Source organism: Malurus melanocephalus, unplaced genomic scaffold (genome assembly GCF_030028575.1).
Source record: "Malurus melanocephalus ecotype Western Australia unplaced genomic scaffold, MMel_1.1 scaffold_112, whole genome shotgun sequence".
In the NCBI taxonomy this organism is placed as follows: Eukaryota; Metazoa; Chordata; class Aves; order Passeriformes; family Maluridae; genus Malurus; species Malurus melanocephalus.
The window spans coordinates 1376746-1398897 of NW_026623344.1; the positions used below are offsets into that span (position 1 = coordinate 1376746).

At 37.7% G+C, this 22152-nt stretch overlaps 1 protein-coding gene across 7 annotated transcripts in view; it reads left to right on the plus strand.

Moving 5' to 3' along the window:
* Positions 1-22152, plus strand: part of SOX5 (SRY-box transcription factor 5) — a 282661-nt gene that overhangs the window by 15520 nt on the left and 244989 nt on the right. For 4 of the 7 annotated variants that reach the window (XM_057369514.1, XM_057369516.1, XM_057369515.1 and 1 more), the window contains exon 2: positions 20605-20836. In XM_057369514.1, the coding sequence (XP_057225497.1) occupies positions 20605-20836 (232 nt within the window). The remainder of the gene's footprint in view (positions 1-20604; positions 20837-22152) is intronic. The other 3 variants (XM_057369518.1, XM_057369520.1, XM_057369521.1) reach the window with 1 other exon arrangement.

A 22152-nucleotide genomic window follows, 5' to 3' on the forward strand; every position in this document is an offset into this window, starting at 1 on the left:
GCTCTCATTGACTTCACTTGGGTGTTGGATTGGGCCCATTAGACGGGAAGAAAATAAAGTGGAAGTGTTGTTAACGATGCCTATTGATGCTTTTCCTGGCACAAAGTACTGCAGATAATTGTTTTTAGATGAAATGCAGTTGCATCTAAGTATTACATTTATTAGCTTTTCAAAGGAGGGATAACCAAACTGGACATATGGGGTGTTTGAAGTGTGATTGTGTGAGACTAAGATAATTTCAGGAGAATAGCTTAAGTCGCAGGATATGTGTGATGCCCTTTGTATACAAGATGTGGGATTGTGGAATTTATTTTGCATGCACTGGTTCTCACTGAGAAGGAATCCAGAATACAAATATACAGTCATATTTAGAATATATGAGGAGTGCAGCCTTGCTGCCGTAGACCTCAAGACCTGTTAATCAGGCCTGATAGTGATGTGATCTCTGGAAATACTTCAGTTAAGTAGGTTTAATCCTTATTAACAGTAAGTTGCTTGAAACCATTTTGGGTAAAGTCTGGGAAGGAATATAGTAGGTTGAACACATAATAAAGGCCAGTCCTGTTAAGCTTTGAGTGACTGATTCCTTTGAAGTTCTGTAGGTTTTGTACTTGTTAAAGGATCAGGCCATGAGCAAAAGCATTTTCACCTCATCTTCATATTTTTTTCTGCTGTAATTTGTAATTTTCACATTAAATTGGGGCACTAATGTTTCTGGTATAGTTTAGGCGTTCCCCCAGCCCTCCCCATGACGTGGTTATGACATGTGAGACAGGCAGATTAAACAGTGTTTTCCTTAAACCTTGTTCTGGAGTGTTCAGGTTAAATGATGYATGCAGTTTCTCTAGGTTTTGAAATGTTTCCTGTTGACTTCAGTGTGATTTAGCTGTGGATGACTGTGATCCAGAGTATCTTAATAACCCAGAGATAGGAGAGGGCAGTGCTTGTTTCAGCGCTTTCTTCTCATCCATGATGGGGGTGGAAGGAAGGAATGAAGTGGCAGGGCTTTTGTCGCTACTGCTTTTTGGAAATGTGTTCAAAAAACTATTTTGGAAGATGATGGTGAGGTTGTTCCTGCTATTTGCACTGCATTGCCAAAACATTGTGCTCTTGTATGAGGTAATAGCTGTGGTTTGTGGCAATACTATGAAAACATTGGTTTGTTATGATGATTGCAGAAAAAATCCCAACTACATGGTAACGTATTTGTAATATTTTATTGAAGTGAAACTTGGAAAATACAGCATAGCTTGGAGTCCCCTTGGAATGATTTCATATTTTGGGAATGAAGAAGCAATTGTGCAAAACTGAARTAAGTGTACATAACATCAATTAAAGAATAGATTTTGGGCCACTTAAGAATAGTTTAGGTTTTTTTTTTATTTTTTGGGTTTCTTTTGGTGAGGGGTTGTTTTGGTTGTTTTTTTAGTATCCCTATTATGTGTTAATTCARTTGGTAGCAGGATGCACTTCTACATGGCTAATAAACCAAATATGAATGCATATTTTTATTTTATGCTGTGAACTAGAGGCAATATTACTGGCTGATAAAAAGGTAACTGCTGCTGTTCTAGAGTAAGGAATGGGACATTGTTAACACCTAACAAGTTAATACAGTGTAATCAGTGAAGGATATCTAAGTAGATGAACAGGCAAGAGGACCACAGACTCATTCCTCTCAACAGCTAGTCTTGAGGTAAGGCACTCAGCAAACAGCAAGAGATTCACACTGTCACTTCACACACTCCAACTGGACAGGCTCAGCTCTTGCGTTTCCCAGCYATGTTGACTGAGAGGTTTGAAATTAATTTTTGATTTTTTAAAATTTCCTCTTTGTTTACACAACCTATTTTTGTTTCTTACTTGATTTTAGTAAATGGGCATTACTAAGTCTGAAAGACCTTTTATGGATTTTTTTTAATTTTTTTTTTTTTTTTTTTTTTTTTTTTTTTTTTTTTTTTTTAATTTACAAAGGGAATACAATTAAAGCAACACATTATTGCCAGGACACTTGAACACCCTGGGTGTATAAAACTGCTTGCTATTCTACTTTGACAATTTTATATGCCTGCAAGGTGTGTGAGCATTTTTTCATCTGCATTTGGTATCYTCCATGGTGTTCACATAATCAAGCCAGAATCTCTAAATGTTTGGTCAGAAGTGGTCTGCAAGAGAGCACCAGTGATAGGTGTTGTCTGATTGGATGAGGAATGTGTTCCAAAAGAGGGGTGTTAGAACAGYATGTCACTGAACCAGCAAACCAGAACCGTGGTTTGCTCTATCTCCCTTTTCTTCATGGGACTTTCTTCATCTTTTTATTATACATCACAAAAGACTATCATATTTATCATTCAGAGAGCTAAAACTTCTACAGTATTTTCTTACCTCCTCTTGGTAACGATATGTCTCCTATAAAGCAGAACAGAATCTACAGYAGAGATGTAATGAATGACTACAGTCAGTAACTGTGATGTGCAATTGATTTCTCTTTTTTGAAAACATACCCTTAGTAATTAGTCATTTGGCTGAACTACCTTATTCTTCTTTATATGAATTGTGTGCAGAAGGAGACATGATACATGTTATTACTCACATAGCTGTGTCAATAATATAAGCTATATAGATGTGACAAATGGACTAGGACTAATAATGCAGAGAACTGAACTAAAATATTTTGCTTTAGGTAAACTGTGGGTCTTTTTGGTGTGTTAAAAAACACACAATCTCAGACATGGACAATTATACAAGAAAATMTCTAAATATATTATAATCAAGACAGTGCAGTACTTTTTCTATGTGCCTCCTTTTCTACTTTATATAGTGATTTGACCAAATGTGCAGCATTRTGCTTATTCTGTGAAGAAAATGATATTTGGGATGGGACTGCTTACATGGGAGAACTSGTATGGGAGATGCAGCAGCCTGCTTTCTGTCCCACTTTTGCACTGTAAATGGATGGTCACATGATATTGGGCCCTTGGCTCTTGTTTGTGGATGATATTTTTTTAAATTCTTTTGGATTTTTTTAAAACTGTGGCAGCGGGTCATTCAGAATTGCTTTGTTTTATTCAGTAACCCAGGTGAAGAGGAGGGTTTGATTGGCAATTTATATGYTGGGGAGGTGCTGCTAGAAGTATACAGTGGCAGCAAAAAATAAACAAAAAAGAGAAACAAAGATTGTTTTAGTCTTTTTAACGTGTATGGCTATACAGGTTTTGAAATTCATCACCCAGTGGAAAAAAGTGAGAGACCAAGGGAAATTATCCTGTTTATTTGACTAGGCCTTCCCTTGACTCTGTATGCTATAATCATCTTTATGCTGGTTGTCTTTCAGAGTATAATTAGCCTGGAAGTGAATGTGGGTGGTGGGTGGTATGGCAAAGTATTTCTTCAGAAAAAAATAAATAAGGGAAAAATGGGCCTTTGAGGAAAAAAAGTCTTGTCTAGCTTTCCAGTTTTTTGGTTTGGACAGTGCCTGCATGTAACTCCAGAAACCAAAGACGTCCTGAGTGGAGGTCCAGGGAGACTTCACGAGGAGCAGTCTAATTGGAGCATGTCCCAGTTTATCCTGATGATGGTAAYGCTTTGTGCTTCTGTTGGGCCCCATGCGCTTCAGCCTCAAGGTGCTTACAAATATTAAGGGATTAACTTGCACAATGCTGCTGACAAATAGGTATTATTGCTGTCCCTCTTTACAATCCTGGGAATTGAAGTACCCGAGAGTACAACAGCTCCGCTGTGTTTTTGCCTGGAGAGAAGAACTTGCATTAAGACACCCCAGTGCAGAGAGAGGATTGAATAGGGCAGGAGGAAAAGTTGGTTCCTGCAGACTYTTGAGTGTTTGCAGCTCTTGATTTCACTCCATTCAGGTTGGGCTTGGTAGACAAATTTGCAGCCTTAAAGGGACAGGAGGCAAAATTGTAATTAATTCATTCCTAATTGGCATAGCAGTAAGTAATTCTGTTTAATCCATTCCTTGCTGTGAGGATGAAGTAAAGCTAAACATTTGAATTGTGTAGAGGACAAGGGGAAGAGGGGGAGTAGGCAGTGAAAGATGGACAGAAGCAGCCATTTCTTACTTCACATWGTAAGGAATATCTATATAAATAAGAGACCTTTCTTATTTTTCTCTCAGATTGCCTCTTGACTTAATTTTGTGAAATGCAAAGAAATAGACAATTCATTTGTGAAAAAAAAACCCACTAAATTTTCCCTTCCTCTTCTTGTCTTTCATTCAGTCCATGAGAGTCTCTGGAGTGTGAAATGTGAAGACACCAAATTGGAATTAATTTTGCTTTTTCATTTAACAGATTGTGTTACATTAACACCACACTATTGCCAAGCAGCAAACCTTTCCTCTCCTCAGATGTTAGCTACTAATACAGACTAAGGACTGCTGAAAGAATGGTTRTACTGAAATGCTTTATTTAAGTTTCTCCTCCCTTGTGGCTCTAGTGGGCCCTGATTCTGCTAAGATGTATTCACATGAGCAGGCTCACTGAGTTCTCTTTTATTGCTTCCTGGCAAGTAAGCTGGATTCTATTTCATATAACRTGGCCCAAGTTAGAATTTCAAAGCTTACTCAATTCTCAGAGAGACCTTTGCAAGACTCTCTTCTCCTGTATCTATACAGGCACTAAACACACTGAGGACACAATTGAATTAATCAGGGCTACTCATGTACAGAAAATCAGCCAAGATTCTGTTTAAGAGATGACAACTTTGATATCATATTGTTTATCACCAGCCCAGGAATTGTTACTGCTCGTGTAACTGGATTATTAAATTGTTTACTGATGATAAMTCTTGTTTCCAATATTAAGCACACATTGAGAGTTTTGTGTAGTTCTTCTGAAAAGAATTATCTATAAATCACAGGATTTATTTTCTCTCTCTAAACCCCGTGTTTTACTAGTACTTGTGAGTGTGGGTTGTTTTCTTTTTTTTAATTTTCAGTCCTAGAAGTTTAGCCCAGGATATGACAGGCAGTTTTCTTACTCACATGACTCTCAGTGTATCCAGTGCTCMGGTCTGTTGGATAAGTGGTGCCATTTGACATTACCCTGTCTAGAACAGGAGAACACCTTAATAATTTGGATGGATTTCTTTGTTTTCTTTCTCCAAGATTAAAGTATTTATAGCTCAGGCTCCTGCTAGAGTAGTGGCCCATTCATTGGCACTAACTCACTGTTAAAAATACAAGTCTATTCCTTTCATTTTTAGCAGATTTGTGTCTCATCTCTGCAACATTCTATTCTATTTCAGGCTTCCTGTCCTTTGAACTAGAAATTTCATATACATTATTTAAAAGCTTCTGTGCTGCAACTGTAAACCTAAATTATTTGAATTAGAGAGTACCTGAGCAAAAACCTCTTTGACGGATGGTTCTTCTTTCAGCTGTGGTGCTGTTGTGTTTTTCCATCTTTGTGACTGTAATCCCATCCCATTTGGAATTACCAGGACTCGGTGTGGAGCTGTTGCCCATGGACATGGGTCGTGAACCCAGTGAGCAATCAGGCCTTTAAAAAATTCTRCAGAACTCTTTTACTCTATGTGGGTGGCTGTGCTCAAGATGATATGGTTGCACAGACATAGAATTAGCCTGCATTTCAATTTTCACAAAACCAGTCAAATATATTGCAGTGCTGCTGGAACAGCCATTCTCAAGTGTAAAAGGCTTCAGCTGCTGCTGTTATACCTACAACCCATGGTGGTGGCATTTCACCTGTTCTAGGGTAGTTTTACCTGTAGACCATTTTAAAGCAAAAATACAATGATGTTCTTTGTTATCATGCAGCCTTTCCTGGACACAATTTCCAGATATGATACTTCTAAAAAAGTTCCATACCTGCCTATATCTTCCCTCTAATAGTAATTCTTTGTTTCCTTTAAACTGTGATGTGACAATACACAATTAAATGGTTGTGAGACTTGCAGTTTGCTGCCGAGTTTGGGATCCTGGTTGTTTTTTAACATGTGTTTTGTTGGGTGTGTTTGGTCCCACTTGAAGTGGGAGGTGTGTGACATCCATGGCTGCTGCAGTAAAGTTAACTGTGGCTATCCATTACAAGGGATTAAAGTAGAAACTGTGAGAATGTCAGGTATTGCACATTGGYCACAGTATTTCCCAAAATTTTGAAAACTGTGTTTAGTGTATATACTCTGCAATTCTGAGGAACAGTTGTCAGAGTATTTGCATTGAGACTGAATTGGATTTTGACATGCACACACATACAAAAAGGTCCCACTCTGATTCTGTGTGACATGGACCTGAGGTGGTGAACTGGGTCTCTTCCTGAGTTCATTTTTACAAAACAAAGTCTGGAACGATCTTTTCAAATTTTTGCTGTTAGTTTGTAAGCGTTGACTTCCTATAGAAGAAAATCATAAAACTGCAAAGGGAAAGGTGAAGTTTGTGTATGTCAGCTTGAGTTTGACAGTACAAAACAGTGTGTTCTTTATTAAGCACAGTTAAATGGGTGTAAATTAATTGTTAGCTKCTACTATACATGGAAAGGTATAGAATGTAAAATATAACATTAATAAGAAATGCTTTCATTTTGTTGGATAACTCATTTTTAAGCTGCCTGTAAGATGGAGTGGCTGGTCAGGATTCACTTAGCAAAGCAGCCACCTGCCATGGAACTTYGCTGGGTTTAATAAGGGCTGATTACACAGGTGGCAGTGACAACAATGGTAGMTTTTCTGAGAAATGCATTATTTTCACAGTGCCACTGATGGAAGAAACGCTTAGTAGCAGCTGATAATTAATGATCAATTTGGAGATTATCACAAACAATTTACAAAGGTTGACTTTTCCTTTAGAAGTCCCTTTGGATAAACTGGATGGTAAATTACCTGCCTAAGGCTTTTACTTTCCTTGTGCTAATAAGATGAAAATGAATGTGTTTGAAGAGCTCTGAACTGAACTTTTCAGACTGTCTGATAATCCATGCAACTCTTCTTTAAACATCTTAAGTGACTGAGCAAATAGAGACTATAATAAAATTGAAAACTGTCATGTGGGCACATGTTACCACCCTGTCTAAGTAATGGGGCATGACAAATAAGAGGCACTGCTATAGAGTTCATATTTTCATTTTATGACATACATTAAATATTTGATCATCAGCCAGCAGAGAGGAACAATTGGGCTAAGAATATMATTTGCAAATAAAAAGCAGAGATTTAGACTGTCACAGTCTGCGCATGGGATGGAGAACTTCTGTATCTTAGTCCATGCTTCAATATCTCCTCTTTACATTGTGGAGTGCAGACCACTTGAAATCCGCTTCGGTATTTTCTCAGGCTGGAAAAAGGAGTTAGGAACCTAAATTTACTTCAGAGGGACAATATTCCTTACTTGCTTCACAGAAGACCAGATATGTGAAGAGTAATTAGTATTTGTAAGTGCTTTTAAGGATGATGGAGAAGGCAGTGCAAATATAGAATGTTCCTAATAAATTGTGGACAAGAATGGAGTAGGTAAAATGAGGTTTGTAGAGCTAGGTAGGTGCTTGGAGACATCAGTGGGCTCAAAATCAGATTTTCAGAAGTCCATAGGTGTCTAAGTAGTTAAAGCGTATTTGAAGGTCTGTTAACAGCAAGACAAACTCTGGTTTTGGCCCTTCAGTATCTWTTAAAACCTGCCTTGTGCTTTATATCCATAACCTGTGGGGTGGGGAGGAGGYAGAGGGAAGGCAGGGACTGAGTAAAAATCTTGGCACATCTGATGAGCTCTTTTACAAGGGARGGCTTCACAGACTACTAAAAATGCCAGCCAGTGAAACTGGACAGTAGTGAATAGGATTCAGTGACATTCTCCTGCTAAATGCTGGGTTCAGGCTTTTTGTTTATCTAGGGTTTGYTTCTTTGTTTGTGGGGTTTTTTTGTTTGTTTGTGGTTTTGTTGTTTTTGGTTTTCTGGGGGAATTTTTTTGGGTTGTTTTGTTTTCATTATCACTGCCCAGAAAAGAGAGTTGAATAGATTTTTACGTAAATGTAGTCATTGTGTTAAAAAAAAAAGAAAACGGCATTATTGCAGTCTGTTGACAGGACTGCATGTAGGAACTTCCTTAAGMGTTGGACTCGACAGTCCTTATGGGTGCCTTCCAAGGCAGAATATTCTGTGATTCTGTGGAACTTAGTTCTGTAGTTTCAAAATGCAGTAGCTGATGAGAGAACTTAACTTTTGCCCTCACTGAAGTYTCACTACACACAAACCCACTGGGTAAATTAATGATACAAGTAAGTAATGCAAACAGCGATCACCAAGAGAATGTTTCCTTTAAAAAAAGGAAAATCTGAGCTTGCAGAGCTTCATTTTATAAAGGCAGTTAAACATTCTTATCTCTCATGTAGAAATAAAAAAATGGGGAGCCAGAAAGGTTCAATAAATTGTGAGGGATCACACGGGAAGTTGCTGTCTTCTGAATTCTTAATGTTGAGTCCTGCTTTCATAGTCCATCCTGAGGCAGAGAGGGCATTCTGCAGTAATCTACCTGGTCTTAGTTTCAGTGTTYGTGCTTCTTTGGCAATCATCAATGCCAAAGGCCATTGCTATACTTCAGAAATAAATCTCTGTGATGTATTGCAGTTACTCCTTTCTCCTAGGCTTCATTCAAACAGCTCTAGAGCTTGCCAGGTGACTACTTACCCAGATCAAAAGCTATTTACTACCTTTTTCAAATAAAAAAAAAAGGACAGCAGACATTTCCTATTGTGTTTTATATTCCGTGCTGGCTGTTAACATTGAAAACATAACTTCTCATTAGCCTGTGATACAGAGCTGTTTGTTAGTGTACAGTGCAAATGAATACATGATTTTTCTCCATGGCCTAGTTGATTGTGACTGTTATTATTTCTGATCAATCCCTTTGGTTGCAGCAGGAATGCCATGGAGTGACTAGGCATCTTCTGATAAAGAGGTTTTTTTCCAGTGTTGCCTTCAGATACGTCCAAAGGCTTTCTGYTTCCCATGGACTGCCTTTTTACTTGCCTGGATTTTTCTCAGTGCCAAATCATGTAGCCCATGTAGGAAAAACGAAAAAGTGATGTATGTGTGGGGAGCACAGGAGAAGAAAAAAAGTGGGAAGTAAGGAAGTTTGTTGTTCATTTCTGTTTAAGAGATGCATTAGTTTTCTGAGATGCTCAGCACCTACAGCACTTATGCCTGAAGGAATCCAGAAGTTCTCATTGTGTTGAGTGCCAGTGGTGCCCCTGGAATGCCTCGTTCCCCTTGCAGTGGTCACTTTCCTCACAAATCTTGTGAGATACATTTTAGATCTGAACATCAGGATTCAGATTCGATTATAATATAATTAAGTGTATCCCCAGCAGGGAAAGGGTTTTTGATGGAAGAAGTCTTTTCAAGAAAGTCATTATAGCACTTGTTATGGCAATAGCAGCCAGGTTTACTTTACTGTAATGTATATTTATTTTTTTTAGAAGACTGTTGCTATCATGTGAAGTTGGACTTCCATGGCAATATGTGCCTTATACTGCTAAATGGCTTTAATACATCTCAGTAAAAACAGTTCTAGGCAAGAGCATTTTAATGGTGATTTTTAAGTGTGTTTGAAGGCAGTGTGTGGAGAGTGTGAGGTAGGGGAAGAGTCAAATGTTTATTTGAAGATGTGTTTGAATGAATCTTCCTACATAAACTTGCCAGTGTTAAGAAAGAGGGGCTCTGCCCCTTTTAGATCACAAAGGCCTCTCAGTGGGGGATGGTTTTGGTAATGGAAAAAACAAAAAAGGTTCCAGTATGTGGTGGAGGAGGTAAAATAAACAAACACAATGGATGATTACTTCTCTCCATCAAGGCTTCTTTATCCTTGCAAGCTCAGTCAGTGGTCAGCATGTTAGCCACCCCTCCCTGTTTTATCCACCCCTTTGACAACGTTGGTTTATACAGCTGGGTCTTTGTGGAGCTGGATGGGCACCGCTGCTGAATAAAGAGACGTGAAGGTAGACACGGCACCTATGGAAGGGTGAATGGCATCCTCTGAGTTTCCTTKGAGGGAAGGATATTCCTTTCAGGGTTTTTCTCCTCTCCCAAAGCTTTTCAAAGCGCACATCTTTTTGTAATGGTGCTGCTGTGCTTGCCACTGCAGCCTTTCTACAGGAAAATTTGAAGCTCCTTATGGTTCTAAAGGTTGTCTGTTCAGAATGATCTCCCATTTTCTTATTCATCAGTTTTTTACCTTGCATGCCAATATGCAAGGATATACATGTGTAACATGACTAAGACCTGTATTTTTCTTACCTGGCAGCTCCAGCAGTATCTRGAGTTAGTTTGTTAAGCTGGGTAATTATCAGCTGGTTATGATTGTTCTTATCCCTTGCAATTTGACAGGTATATCTTAGAATCAAACAAAGCAAAAACAAAATCAGCTTTCAGGCAGCTGAAGTCAGTCCATTTGCCTACGTTAATATGTGCAAGAAGTTCTGAAAAGTGTCCAGTAGTGCTGGAAATGGAACATGAATGTTCAGAAATCAGAAAATGAACAGATGTGAAAGGGGCTTGTACAACAGTACTGCGAATGAAGATGTGTGACTGCACCACCCGTTTTTTTTTAACATAAATTTTAAATTCTTACACTTTTCTGAATAAAAACTGGGAAAAGAGTACAACGATCACAAGATTACTGGAGAAGACTTCACRGTACAGTGTGCACTGTGAGTGAGGCAGGAGCCCTCACATCGTATCATAAATTTTTTCTGTTCTGTCTCTCATTTGTTGGGCAAGAGATGGCATGACAATATGTAGATCATATGAAGCAGGAGATACAAGTGCAAAACTGCCTGAACACTTGAAAAAAAGTTAATTTTCTCTCTTGGAATATCAGAACTCTGAGTAAAATTATTTGTATTTAAACAATTTTTGTTTTACTCTATTGGTATTTCAGAGTAATTTTCCAAGGCAGCAATTTTCACTAGTTTCTGAAAGGCAACATCTGGGCTTTGGAACAATCTCTTTTCAGCTTTGAAAATCCTACCTCAAATTGCTTATACATTATAAATGTTCTAAATTTTTTGTGGTGGTGTTTTTTTAGCATAATGGAAAGGCAATAATGTATTTATTCCCTGTGATTTTATCTTCAAATTCAGTTTGATTTTTCTTTCTTGGGCTCTCCAGGATTATTTGTTCCTGGGCCAAGAATGCACCTGTCATGTACAAATCCGCCAAAAAGGGAGGAGGATGCACATGGATGTGAACAAAAAAAACTAATAAAAATTCTGGGCAGCTGGAATTAACCTGTTGGAAAGAAAATGTTTACATCCATGAAAGACATTGCTGTGCTTAAGTATATTTTTTTATACCCACCCCCCTGAAGAGGCAAAACACATTTCACTGTGTCTGTAATTCTTAAAGGCACATGTGGGTTCTGTGAGGCCCCGGTTCTGCTCCTGCTAAAGTTACTTAGAGGCCCAATATACTGGAGATTCACGTTCATGCCGTCAGTGGTTATCCATCCAGACTTTACTGACATGATCAGTTGTACCAGGAAAGATACAGGATACGTGTGGATAGATGTGTTTATGTGTGCTTGTGGGCTTTTGCATTTTTTTTTTTGTAAAGTGATAGACACGGTGCAAATGCAAGTGATGGTTGGAGCAGGAGTTTATATAATAATGGTAGCATGATACTGCAAATTCAGATGTGTAAACACCAGTGAGTACCTTGAAATGTATTTCATAAGTGCAGCTTTATGTACATTTATAGGAAGGAAACACACATGCAATATAAAGTTTTTCTTCTGAACTTAACAGTAACAGGGAAATTGAGAGTAAAGTGGGAGGAAAAAAAGAGACTTCAAAATCTTTCCTTGTTTCAATTTTGTGATTACACCCAAATTCTGGAGAGGGAAAGTTGCTTATAAAATATTTTAAATACCATTTGTTAAGTTTTAAATTTAAGTAGAGAAAAGAGAAAGGAGAGGGGGCTTGAAGCTCAGTAGCTGTTTGTTTGGCACTCACATCAGTGAACAGTGGCGTGATGGAAGAGTGGGAAAATCTGTGTCATATTCTACCAAGATCTCAATCAAAATAATGGCTCCTCATACTGAAACATGGGCGTTTTTTGGGAGAGAATACTTACTATTAATGTTGATTCTACTGAAAGTAATTCATCATTTAACAATGCTTGAAGAAAAATTTATGTCAGCTTGATTAGACAAAGACTGCTAAATAAGCTTCCAAAACTGCAAAAGTTTTGATATGAGCTAACTTTTCAAAATGAGCCCATGATTCCTCAAATTTCTTTGTAATAAGCCAGTCATAATTGTCATAATTTTATAGCTGTTTCAACTCCTTTCCTTCATTTCACTCAATGTCAGTGGGAATTAGGTATGCATTTCTGTGTGTGATGTATGGATTCCTTGTGCAGCACAGCTCTCCCATTCAGAGTCTGGAGCAGGACTGACTTCTTTTMTGCCATTTTCAAGTATCAGTTTGTACAGAGACATCTCAAGGCCCGAAATCTCTAATTATTTGAGTAGATTCTCTTTGTAGTTCAGCAAGCAGAAGAGTGATGATTACCTAATGTCACAGTGATTCAGAYAGTGCTTTTAGCAGTTCCTAAAACTTTACATGAAAATAAAAGCAAAACTCTGCTATTTTTGTGGTGGCGTGAGGACAAATTTTAAATAATAATAAAAAGTATAATAAATWAATAATAGAAAAGCAAGAGTATGAGGAGCTGAAGAGTGGGGGGAGGTACATTTCTGAAAGGTTGGGGGGTGGGAGGAAAGGAAGCCAGAGTTAATTTGAGGATGCACTGGAAAATAAATGAGCTTGTGGATTTAATTCAAAATCATCCAAGCAGAGTCTTTTGCATGAAAGAAGCCAATGATCAGGCTCAGTTTACTTGAAACATCAACAATGACTGCATCCTGCTGTTTCAGAGTTTGTGCTGATAGATGCTCATCGTCTTTGACACCACACCACGGCTATGTCTCGCCTGTGCCGTCACCATGTTTTCACTACGTGCCTCTTCTGGGTTTGAGAAATTCTCAAAACTCACAGGTTTTGAAGTTTGATCTCTTAGAAACGTACTTTGCAGCATGTAAAATCTCATCTGTAGTTTCTGGTTTATAAACTTCCTATTAAATTTTTGGCTCTTTTAGTTGATATACAAATGAGTGAAAAACAAAAGGCTGATGAAGTTGAGAGGTACCAAATAAAAATCAGCACACAGGTTCTCATGCTAATGCTGATTTTGTGTGCTGCTGGGTGAATTGCTAAATGTTCCTGCTTAACACACAATAGTTACTGTGCAAAACAGGGGCAATAACTCAAACTCTGTGTGAGATCTACGAAAGAACTGGGTAATATTCCTTAAAGTAATAGAATATGATAGATAGGAGTTCCTTCATTACCTTCAAAATTCTGTTTTGGTTGAGGGCCGGTTTGTTTCAGGATATAATATTTCACTAAAAAATGTGATCATGCACAGTCTTTCCCAGTCACCTGCTTCAAAAAGTCAGTGAAAAACTTTGTGTAATACATGTTGGGAATGTTCAGTGTGAACTTTTTTTGACAGCAGATTTTTACTAGATGTGATTTTGCAGTGATTTTTCATGCATAAATTCCTTGCAAATGCAAAAAAAAATTGAGATGATAAAATTTTAGTTAATAGTATAGATTTTATAGAAAGTTTTGGGGTTTTAAAAATTTTTCTAATTAGAAAAGGGGGGTTATTAATATTTTCTTGAAAGTCACTTGTAACAACTTTATTATTTGAATCTTTTAAATCTTGTCAAAATGAAACCATTTACCACTGGAATTTTGAACAGTAGCTTTTGTCAAAAAACAGTTTCCAGAGTATGTGGAATATCAGGTTTATGAGCTAGGGTGCTGATATTACACTATATTTTAAAATGGGTTGGGGATAACATAATCCCTTCCCATTTTATATACAGAATCCTCTAAACTGGAGAACTATGAAAAATTGTTACAGTTGCCCCATACAGAGAGGAAAGCTAGAAAGCCAAAGGGAGAAGGTGGGTTGGGTGAAATGGAAATTGTTGGGTGCCCCTAACCATAGGATTTCTTGTGGCAGCTCTAAAAATGGGCAACTGCACAGAAATATTACACTGGTTACGCTGTAGYGATCTTGGTTTGTGTTAACAAAAGTGACTTGTTCACCAAAACTGTTTTTGAATAACACGACTTATTTGTAGCATATGTGCATTTTAAAATATGGGTGATTGATATTATCTTAGAAAGTAATAATTAACAGATTATTCCATCTCAGCATGAGTGACAGATGAGAGCACGTTTCATGCACAGTTTTTATTGATTAGCAGATTAGCTTCTTTTTTCTTTTATTTTTTTTAAATTGTAGAATTACTTCAGTGAAGAATTCCAAACCAGGCTGTAAGTGACTCAAAGATATTGCCAAGTGAAGTCTGTTTTTAGTGGTATGTGTAGAAACAAGTCGGGCTTGCAGTTCCCAGTGGGACAGAGTGTGGGAGTCTGCCACCCTTACTCATGTTGAGTAATACCTTATTACACAAGTAATCTTGTCAAAATGAACAGAGTTGGTTTTTTTAAAGGTACTAGTTATTCAGTGTACATAAATAATGAATTACTTTGGGGCCAAAACGGAATGGAAACCGTCACTAGTGTTCACTGGCACCTCTTGCCTAGCCTGTGTGTAAGGAGTGATCATAGTTTCAGTAAACCCAGGAAGAAGAACTGTTTTATTAGCATTAAATGGGATCAGGAGTGAGGCAGATGCACTGCTGACATTTCGGATGAGCTTGTGTTTATGCATCTATACGTGTGTGTGTGTTAGTGCTTGTACATTAGATGTATGTAGCAGCACTGCTCTCTGTAATCATAATTATTTCCTGCGGAAAAGCAGTCTGCAGCTTTCCAACAAGTGCTGTAATTACAGGGAAATATCCCTGCAGAGTCACATTGAATCCCATTGAAGTTTTGGACCTGTTTAGCACTCAGCATTTGATTCAGACTCGGGCTGCATTCAGGGGCAAATTCCTGGTGCCAAGGGTACTGGGCTGACCCTCCACACTGCTGCTGATCTGCTCCTCTTGTACTCATGCTCTGTGCCCATCTCTGACATCCAGGGCCGAGTGATTTAAACTCTACCCATGAGAAAGGCTTGGTTTGTAGCAGCCAGAGAAACTCAGGAGGTGAATGTTTTCATGCCGATTCAGAAACTGGCTGTGCGACTCCAGTCAGGCGCTGTCACGCCTGGTTATGGTGAGAAAACAACAATGCCTCTCTTGATAAGGGGAAAAAAGAAAGTCTTGCACAGTCAAAATTTTGACATACAATTTAAATCATCTCTCTACATCCTGTGGACTTGGAGCTGTCAAAGAGGAAAAGCCTGGGTTTGAATGGAAAAGCTTTTTATTTCTTTAAAAAGTGTACCAACTATAATTATCCATAACTATGCAGGCCTGTTTTAATGCTGTTTTATAATTACAGGTCTTAATGCTAGATTATACAAAGTCATTTATAAATAGTCAGAACAGAGAGACTTTGGGAGTTTTTAACCTGTAGATTGCTGTGGGTTGTGGCAGCTGACGGGATTTTGCCTGAGTGTGTATGGGGTGAGCTGTGTAATGATTGATGAATCCCTTAATTAACTCCCAACAAGTCAAGATTTATGGCCTCATATCTTTTTCTCCTGACACATCTGTGTTTGTCACTTTTGAAGACATGGATAAGCCCCTTCTCCAAAAGCTTTTGTGGGTATCTGAAATGTTTCTGAGGTATTTTGCTTAATGTAACAAGATTAGAGTTTTATGCCATAAAATTTATGAAATTTTGTGGCATGAACAATCAAATTGGGAAGGAAGCATGTTGTGTGCTAGAGGGCACTATCTCCTTGAGTACTGAATACCACTTTAGATTTCTTTTGGGAGTACAATCATCTATGAAATGAACCAAAACCAATGAACAAATGGAGATGTAGTGGGCGACATTTAAATGAGGTTCTGTTAAAAGTAGTAATAATTAAAAAAAAAACAGTGGAGAGATCATGGAAAGWTCACTTTTGTGGGACACTGAATTCAAGGCAAAAAAAATACCAAGCAAAGTAGTCATATTTAGTRGCCTGAAATTATTTTGATGGAGCCAATACATGTAGATGGCATGAGGAAACAATTCWTGTGGATGTGGTGAAGCTCTTACTCGCTCCAGTGGGAAAATCCAGCCATTCTGAATTCAATGCAAAGACTCTGAGATCAGTAGACACAGGGTATCAATTTCAGCATACAAGGTTCTGTTATAAATTGAAGGGCAGTAAAGAAATATTTGGAGAGACGGTTGTAACATGAATCACATAAAATATTTGTTGAATAAGAGTGAGTTAGAACAGTGAGGTTTTTACTTCCCTGAAAAAAAACATTTTTGCTACCAGGAAAAGCATTTATTTAATGAAAATTTAACAAAAAGCATGTTTAGTTTTTTTTTTCTTTCTTTAAAAAAACCTTTTTTTTCTGCATATTAAGAAGCCTTTCTGAAAACAGATCTCTTTACAGGAAGCAGTATCAAATTTGAATTCATCACCAGAACTAAATCTTCAGTTCCATCTGAAMCGTTGATAAAAATCAAATATTTCATAATTCCAACATGTCTGTGGAATGGCCTGGGTACCGCCTGTGTCCCAGTGTATCACAAACTTGCAGATTTAGGTTCTCTRAAAAATTACTACCTGCCTATTTTTATTCAGTAGAAATGATTAATGACATTTGAAAATGCAACTCTTCTTGAAAGTCTTAAGTTGCAACAGATTACATCTGCACCTTCTACACCCTTTTATATTTGGAATCTGGTCCACTATATTGCTGTTTTTCTGAATTATATCTTGGGGATTTGTTGGTTTGTTTGGTTTTTTTTGTTTGTTTTTCTTTTTAATCCTATCCATAAGCTGATGTTTCTTCTTCTGTTGTAAGTCTTCTTTCAGAGTGGTTTAAATGAAAACCCCTCTGAGTTTAAATTTGAGGAAAAGATCTTGCAGTCGTGTAAGTTGTAAACTGTTGTATTATCGCTGTGGGTAGATCCAGGATGTTTGCAATCCTTTATTAAGATGGGATACTTGCAGTACTTCATTAGACCTAGATGTGTTTAAWAGAGCTCAGTTTCAGATAATGTTGTTACTCAGAATTTATCTGTTTCCCTTTCCTTATTGTTTGTGATGGGAACAGTACTTGCAGCTTAGATACGGAACCTAAGACCTGGTATTTGCTCAGTAGGATAATGAAGATACATGWAAAGAAGTGAATTTAAGAATCCATKATGYGGGAGCACTTCAGATTTGGAAAATGGACCAATAAAGCTGTAGAAATACTGAAAGACATGTGTAAATTGCTTTTCTTGTAKCATGTTTTCTGCTTGGGAGCCTGTCAGGGATTTGGTCCTTTGCTACCATAGCGTTTGATAGTTACTGTCCTTTTGGAAGACATTTCCTAAAGTAGATATAGATCTATTAATTTATTTATTTCAGTCTTCCCCTTTCTTGTRGAAATTTCCCAGATGTTCTTAAAGAGTAAGAAATTTCTGTGAAGCTGATGTTTGTCTGACTCCGGTTGGCTGCGGACAGAGCTGCCTGAAAACAAATTGCAGTTGATGTCTGAGCTGTCCARGTTCATGTTTCCATTTCTTTGAGTGTCCTTGGAAGACTAATGCAGATTAAAGCCTCAACTTTGCTTCCGTAGCCATTTTATCAATTTGTTAGTCTTCTAGGATGGTGATGGCACATGGCTTGTAATTACCACTGGATCTTTTAGAGACAAAGGGAAAAGTTTATTCTACCCTTTAGTATCGCTTTAGTTTGGCCTGCAATCCRACCTATAGGTTTTCCTTTTAGATCAAAAGCATAATAATCTCTTTTATTGGATGTGCATGGAGGTGAACCTCTATTATCTTCCTTGTCTGTTTATATAAATTCCCTGCAGAAAATTATTTCATCCCTGTTGGGAGCAGTGACAAGCAGAAGATGATCTGAAACTATATATTCACATATAAAGTTAACAGAAGAGCTTTATTGAAGCGTGATTTTTCAAACTTTCCTTGTGAAGCAATGTGACAGAGTCTGTGTTATTCTGGGTTAACAGCAGTAGGAGTTCTTGACACAGTTTGAGTATATAATATATAATCCAAATCATCAATACAAAGCAAGGCATCCTCTCTCTCTATAATTTATTGTCAGAGTGAATTGCAGTGGAGACTTTTGTACGTCGTTTACAATATTTTTAGTCCTTTTATCAAATATAAATGTTCTAAAGTATTACTGTGGAATAATTGACTAATGATCTTGTGTCCTTCCCTTTTTGTTTGCCAAAATTGAGACAACTGCTTAGTGCTGATTTTAAGAAAGAGAGATTTTGTAAAAGCCCAGGCTTCTATTAAAGCAGCTTTGAAATGAGTAACCAAAAACTTAAAATCAATAGCAAATGTCTATCTTGGTGCAGTACAGTGCAGAATATGAATAATTCACATTAACTTTAGAAGAGAGTTGTATGGTTTCTGCAGAAGAGCTTGAGATCTGTCACATGAAGCATAGCTGTAAAATGCTGAATTCAGTGGGCTAGTAGAAAACTGCCAGTAAGAGTCTTTCTGGTGATCTCTGTCTTTGTACATATGCTTTGCTGCAGACACGTAGGTGGGAAAGCCTAGGAGACAGAATTCAGGTAGGATGTATGAAGTGTTAGTCTGTTGGACTAAGTCAAACATTAATAGAAAATACAGATTGCTTCTCTAAGCACCAGCAATAGGTGCAGGCAAATTCGGAACAGGCAATGTGCAGCTGAGTGCAGGTTCTGCCAGGGAGTTTTTGAGTTTTTGTTGTTGGTTTTACTTTCTTCTTCTTTTCTTTTTTTTCTTTTTTTCTTTTTTTTTTTGCTGAGTGCAGGTTCTGCCAGGGAGTTTTTGAGTTTTTGTTGTTGGTTTTACTTTCTTCTTCTTTTCTTTTTTTTCTTTTTTTCTTTTTTTTTTTTTTTTTTTTTTTTTTTTTTTTTTTTTTTTTTTTTTTTTTTTTTTTTTTTTTTTTTGCATATACTCTAAGTTGGCTCAGGAGGCAAGGCTCAAAATGAGATCATTAGAAGCAAARTAAGTCCTAACAAAGGGCTGTTTAAAGTCACTGTTTGTTTTCAGACCCAGTTGACTGCTGCTAAGAACCGTTCCGTGCTCAATATGCCAAATCGTATGGACATGCTCCACCTCACAGCAGCCCCACACATGGTTCAAGAGGCTGCTGGGCTTTTGAAATGCAGTCCTTTAACTGTGAAGTGGAAAATCAAAATGGGGTAATTAGAATCATAAATACAAGATTTTTGAGGAGGAGCATTATTACTTCAGCCCCTTTGTCAACTTTTGCTTACAACAGTCTTCAGTTTCCTTGTCCATAACTTCTCTTTTTCCCTGTGAAAYATTTCCCTATTTTTCTTTACTTCTTTTGGCTGTGTCTGGAAATATTTTATTTCTTATTCCACTCCTTGCAGATGCCCCTGCTTAGCACARGGGTCCATTATGCCATCCATGCACATACCCTGATTTTCGTGAACAATGTTGCTRTAATTAATCCCAGAACTTGTCTGCATTTAAATTCTTTGCTGTACCCCTTTTGAAGATCAAGCTGGAAGTGTTCTGGGTTCTGTAAGATTTTCAGTAGGGCTTGTCTTGGATAACACCTGAGTTTTCCCATGGCTTAAGCTTCTTTCAGCCTTTCTAAAAGTTTAAAATAAACAYATTGCTATCAAACTCATGTTATCAGACAGTATCAAAAAATTCAGAACATAGGCCTGAATTTTAATTCAAGATTTCTGTGTTGTTTTTACAATATGCACTCTATGYATCTTCCTTGCGTATCCTTTTTTTATGTTGTTTTAGATGTAAATTACATTTTCATGCGGGGTTTTTTCTGACCTAGCTATAGGTAGGAAATATTTGATATACCGATAGAAAGATTTGATAGGAAACCTTCATTCAGTCAGTACAGTCCTTATTTTATGTTGTCAAAAAGCTTAGATTATTAATGTCCAAATGTTTAATTGCTTAACTATACCAGATCTGCAAACCTGGAAAGATCCTTGCAACATGTCTCTAACACTCAGTTGCTCACATGAGTGAAGTTTTGTAAACACAGACATTCTGGCTTGCTAGCAAGTTCTTTTATTGTATTGTATTTTATTTTACTGTATTTTTTTTATCAGTTGTGGTTGATAATGACATGCAGATGATTATTCCTTAAAAGCTAAGTTGACAATAGCTTGTATTGGGAGACATTCTATCTTCTTAGAGTCCCTTGCAAATGCAAAACCAGATGGGTATTTTTTTAAAGGAATTGCATTTCATTATGCAGTTTTAGGTGAATTTTCATGTTTAAGAAGCCAGAATACAAGAGAGTGCTATATTACTGTATTATTCTCACAACAAACAAGGCACTGTTCTGTTGCTACCTGCTTGGCCATTGTTCCCAATTGTGTATGCTTTGCAGTGGTATTTGGATGGTTTCCTGCTCTCTGCCAGCACAAAAAAGGCATTTCTGTTACAATGGCCCCTAACCACACAATGACGGCATTAAGGATTTATTTGGAGGTTTCATTATTTTCTCCTCTTTTGTTCCTTCCAGGATGTCTTCCAAGCGACCAGCCTCTCCGTATGGGGAAGCAGATGGAGAGGTAGCCATGGTGACAAGCAGACAGAAAGTGGGAGAAGAGGAGAGTGACGGGCTCCCAGCCTTTCACCTTCCCTTGCATGTGAGTTTTCCCAACAAGCCTCACTCTGAGGAATTTCAGCCAGTTTCTCTGCTGACGCAAGAGAACTGTGGCCATAGGACTCCCACTTCTCAGCACAACACAATGGTAGGTTTGCTAATGGTCTATTGTGCTTACATCCATTCTTTSAATTCTGCCTCTGCAGTAGTTTGGCATCCAGATCTGTACTTTATGGAGTGTACAAAGCACAGCTACACGTACAGAACACASCACAATAATGTGCAAGCTCTGACCTGGCTGGGCTGCCTCTACTCTCCACGACAAATGCTGAATCACTTGCAGTGCAGACTTTTCCTCACCTTTGCCTGATGGCATTTAGGGCGCTAAAATTTGTTAGCTGCAGTGATGTGAATTGGAAGTGTATGTGTTCAGCAAACAGCAAATGGGTTTGGAACWCTCTAAGTGAGAGTCACGTTTGGCATGGTGTCTGAAATATCACCCTAATGCCAAGTTTGTGCAACAGTAAAGCATGAAAGTCTGTATGAAGGGTGAAAAAAGRAAACTTTAAATYTTGATGATTTAAAAAYTTACGTCTGATGTGTAATTCAYGTCACAGACACCTACAATAAAATTTTCTGTGCTTACAGAATTAAATCAATGTACTGCTTCTTCACTTGTGAATTTCTATTCTACAAATGGCACTAAGCACTTMATTCTTTAAATTTAGCAGCCCACTGGTAGCCCAGAACTGGCTGTATCTGAAAAAAAGGCAAAACAATGCTGGGTTCCTCACTGGTATTGTAGCATCACTATTATGTGTTTGGGCCCTTCACATGAAGTACTGATAGATATTTTAGAAAGGTTGAAAGGTGCAGGGAAAGGCATTGGAACCCCAGSACTGAGGCACCTCGACAAAGCTCTCTTGTGAACATGCTTGCATGGCTCCTGCCTGTTTACAAATTGGGTGTAACTTTTCTGTTAGTCCCCCACTATGACAAGGGCACTGACAATTTCACTAGAAGTGGAGATAATGAATGGACCTGCATATTTTGAAGGCTTTTAAAAAGGCATTGCAAAATAGGTGATAGTGTATTCTCATAAAAGCCTGCAACAGCTCCACAGTGGTATTTAAGCCCTTACAGCTCATTATGCATATGTAACAAGCCCTAAGTAAAAAGCCTTAGGGATTATTATTTCTCATAGGACCAAGTCACTGGATATTCACTGAAGCTGCTTTCCTAGACAGAATAACTCACTGATCCCGATCCATTTTCCTTCCTTTTTTGGGCTAATGCTTAAGCTCAGATACTGGCTTGGAATATTTAATTTTAGTTTGTGTCATTGCAACTTTACATGAAGAACATCACTGGAGAAATTACTCATGGGCARACAATGTCATTATCTTTTTTTGAGCTTGTTTATTTATTGTCCTTTATCTTATGTTTTATGGAGATGAAATTCAT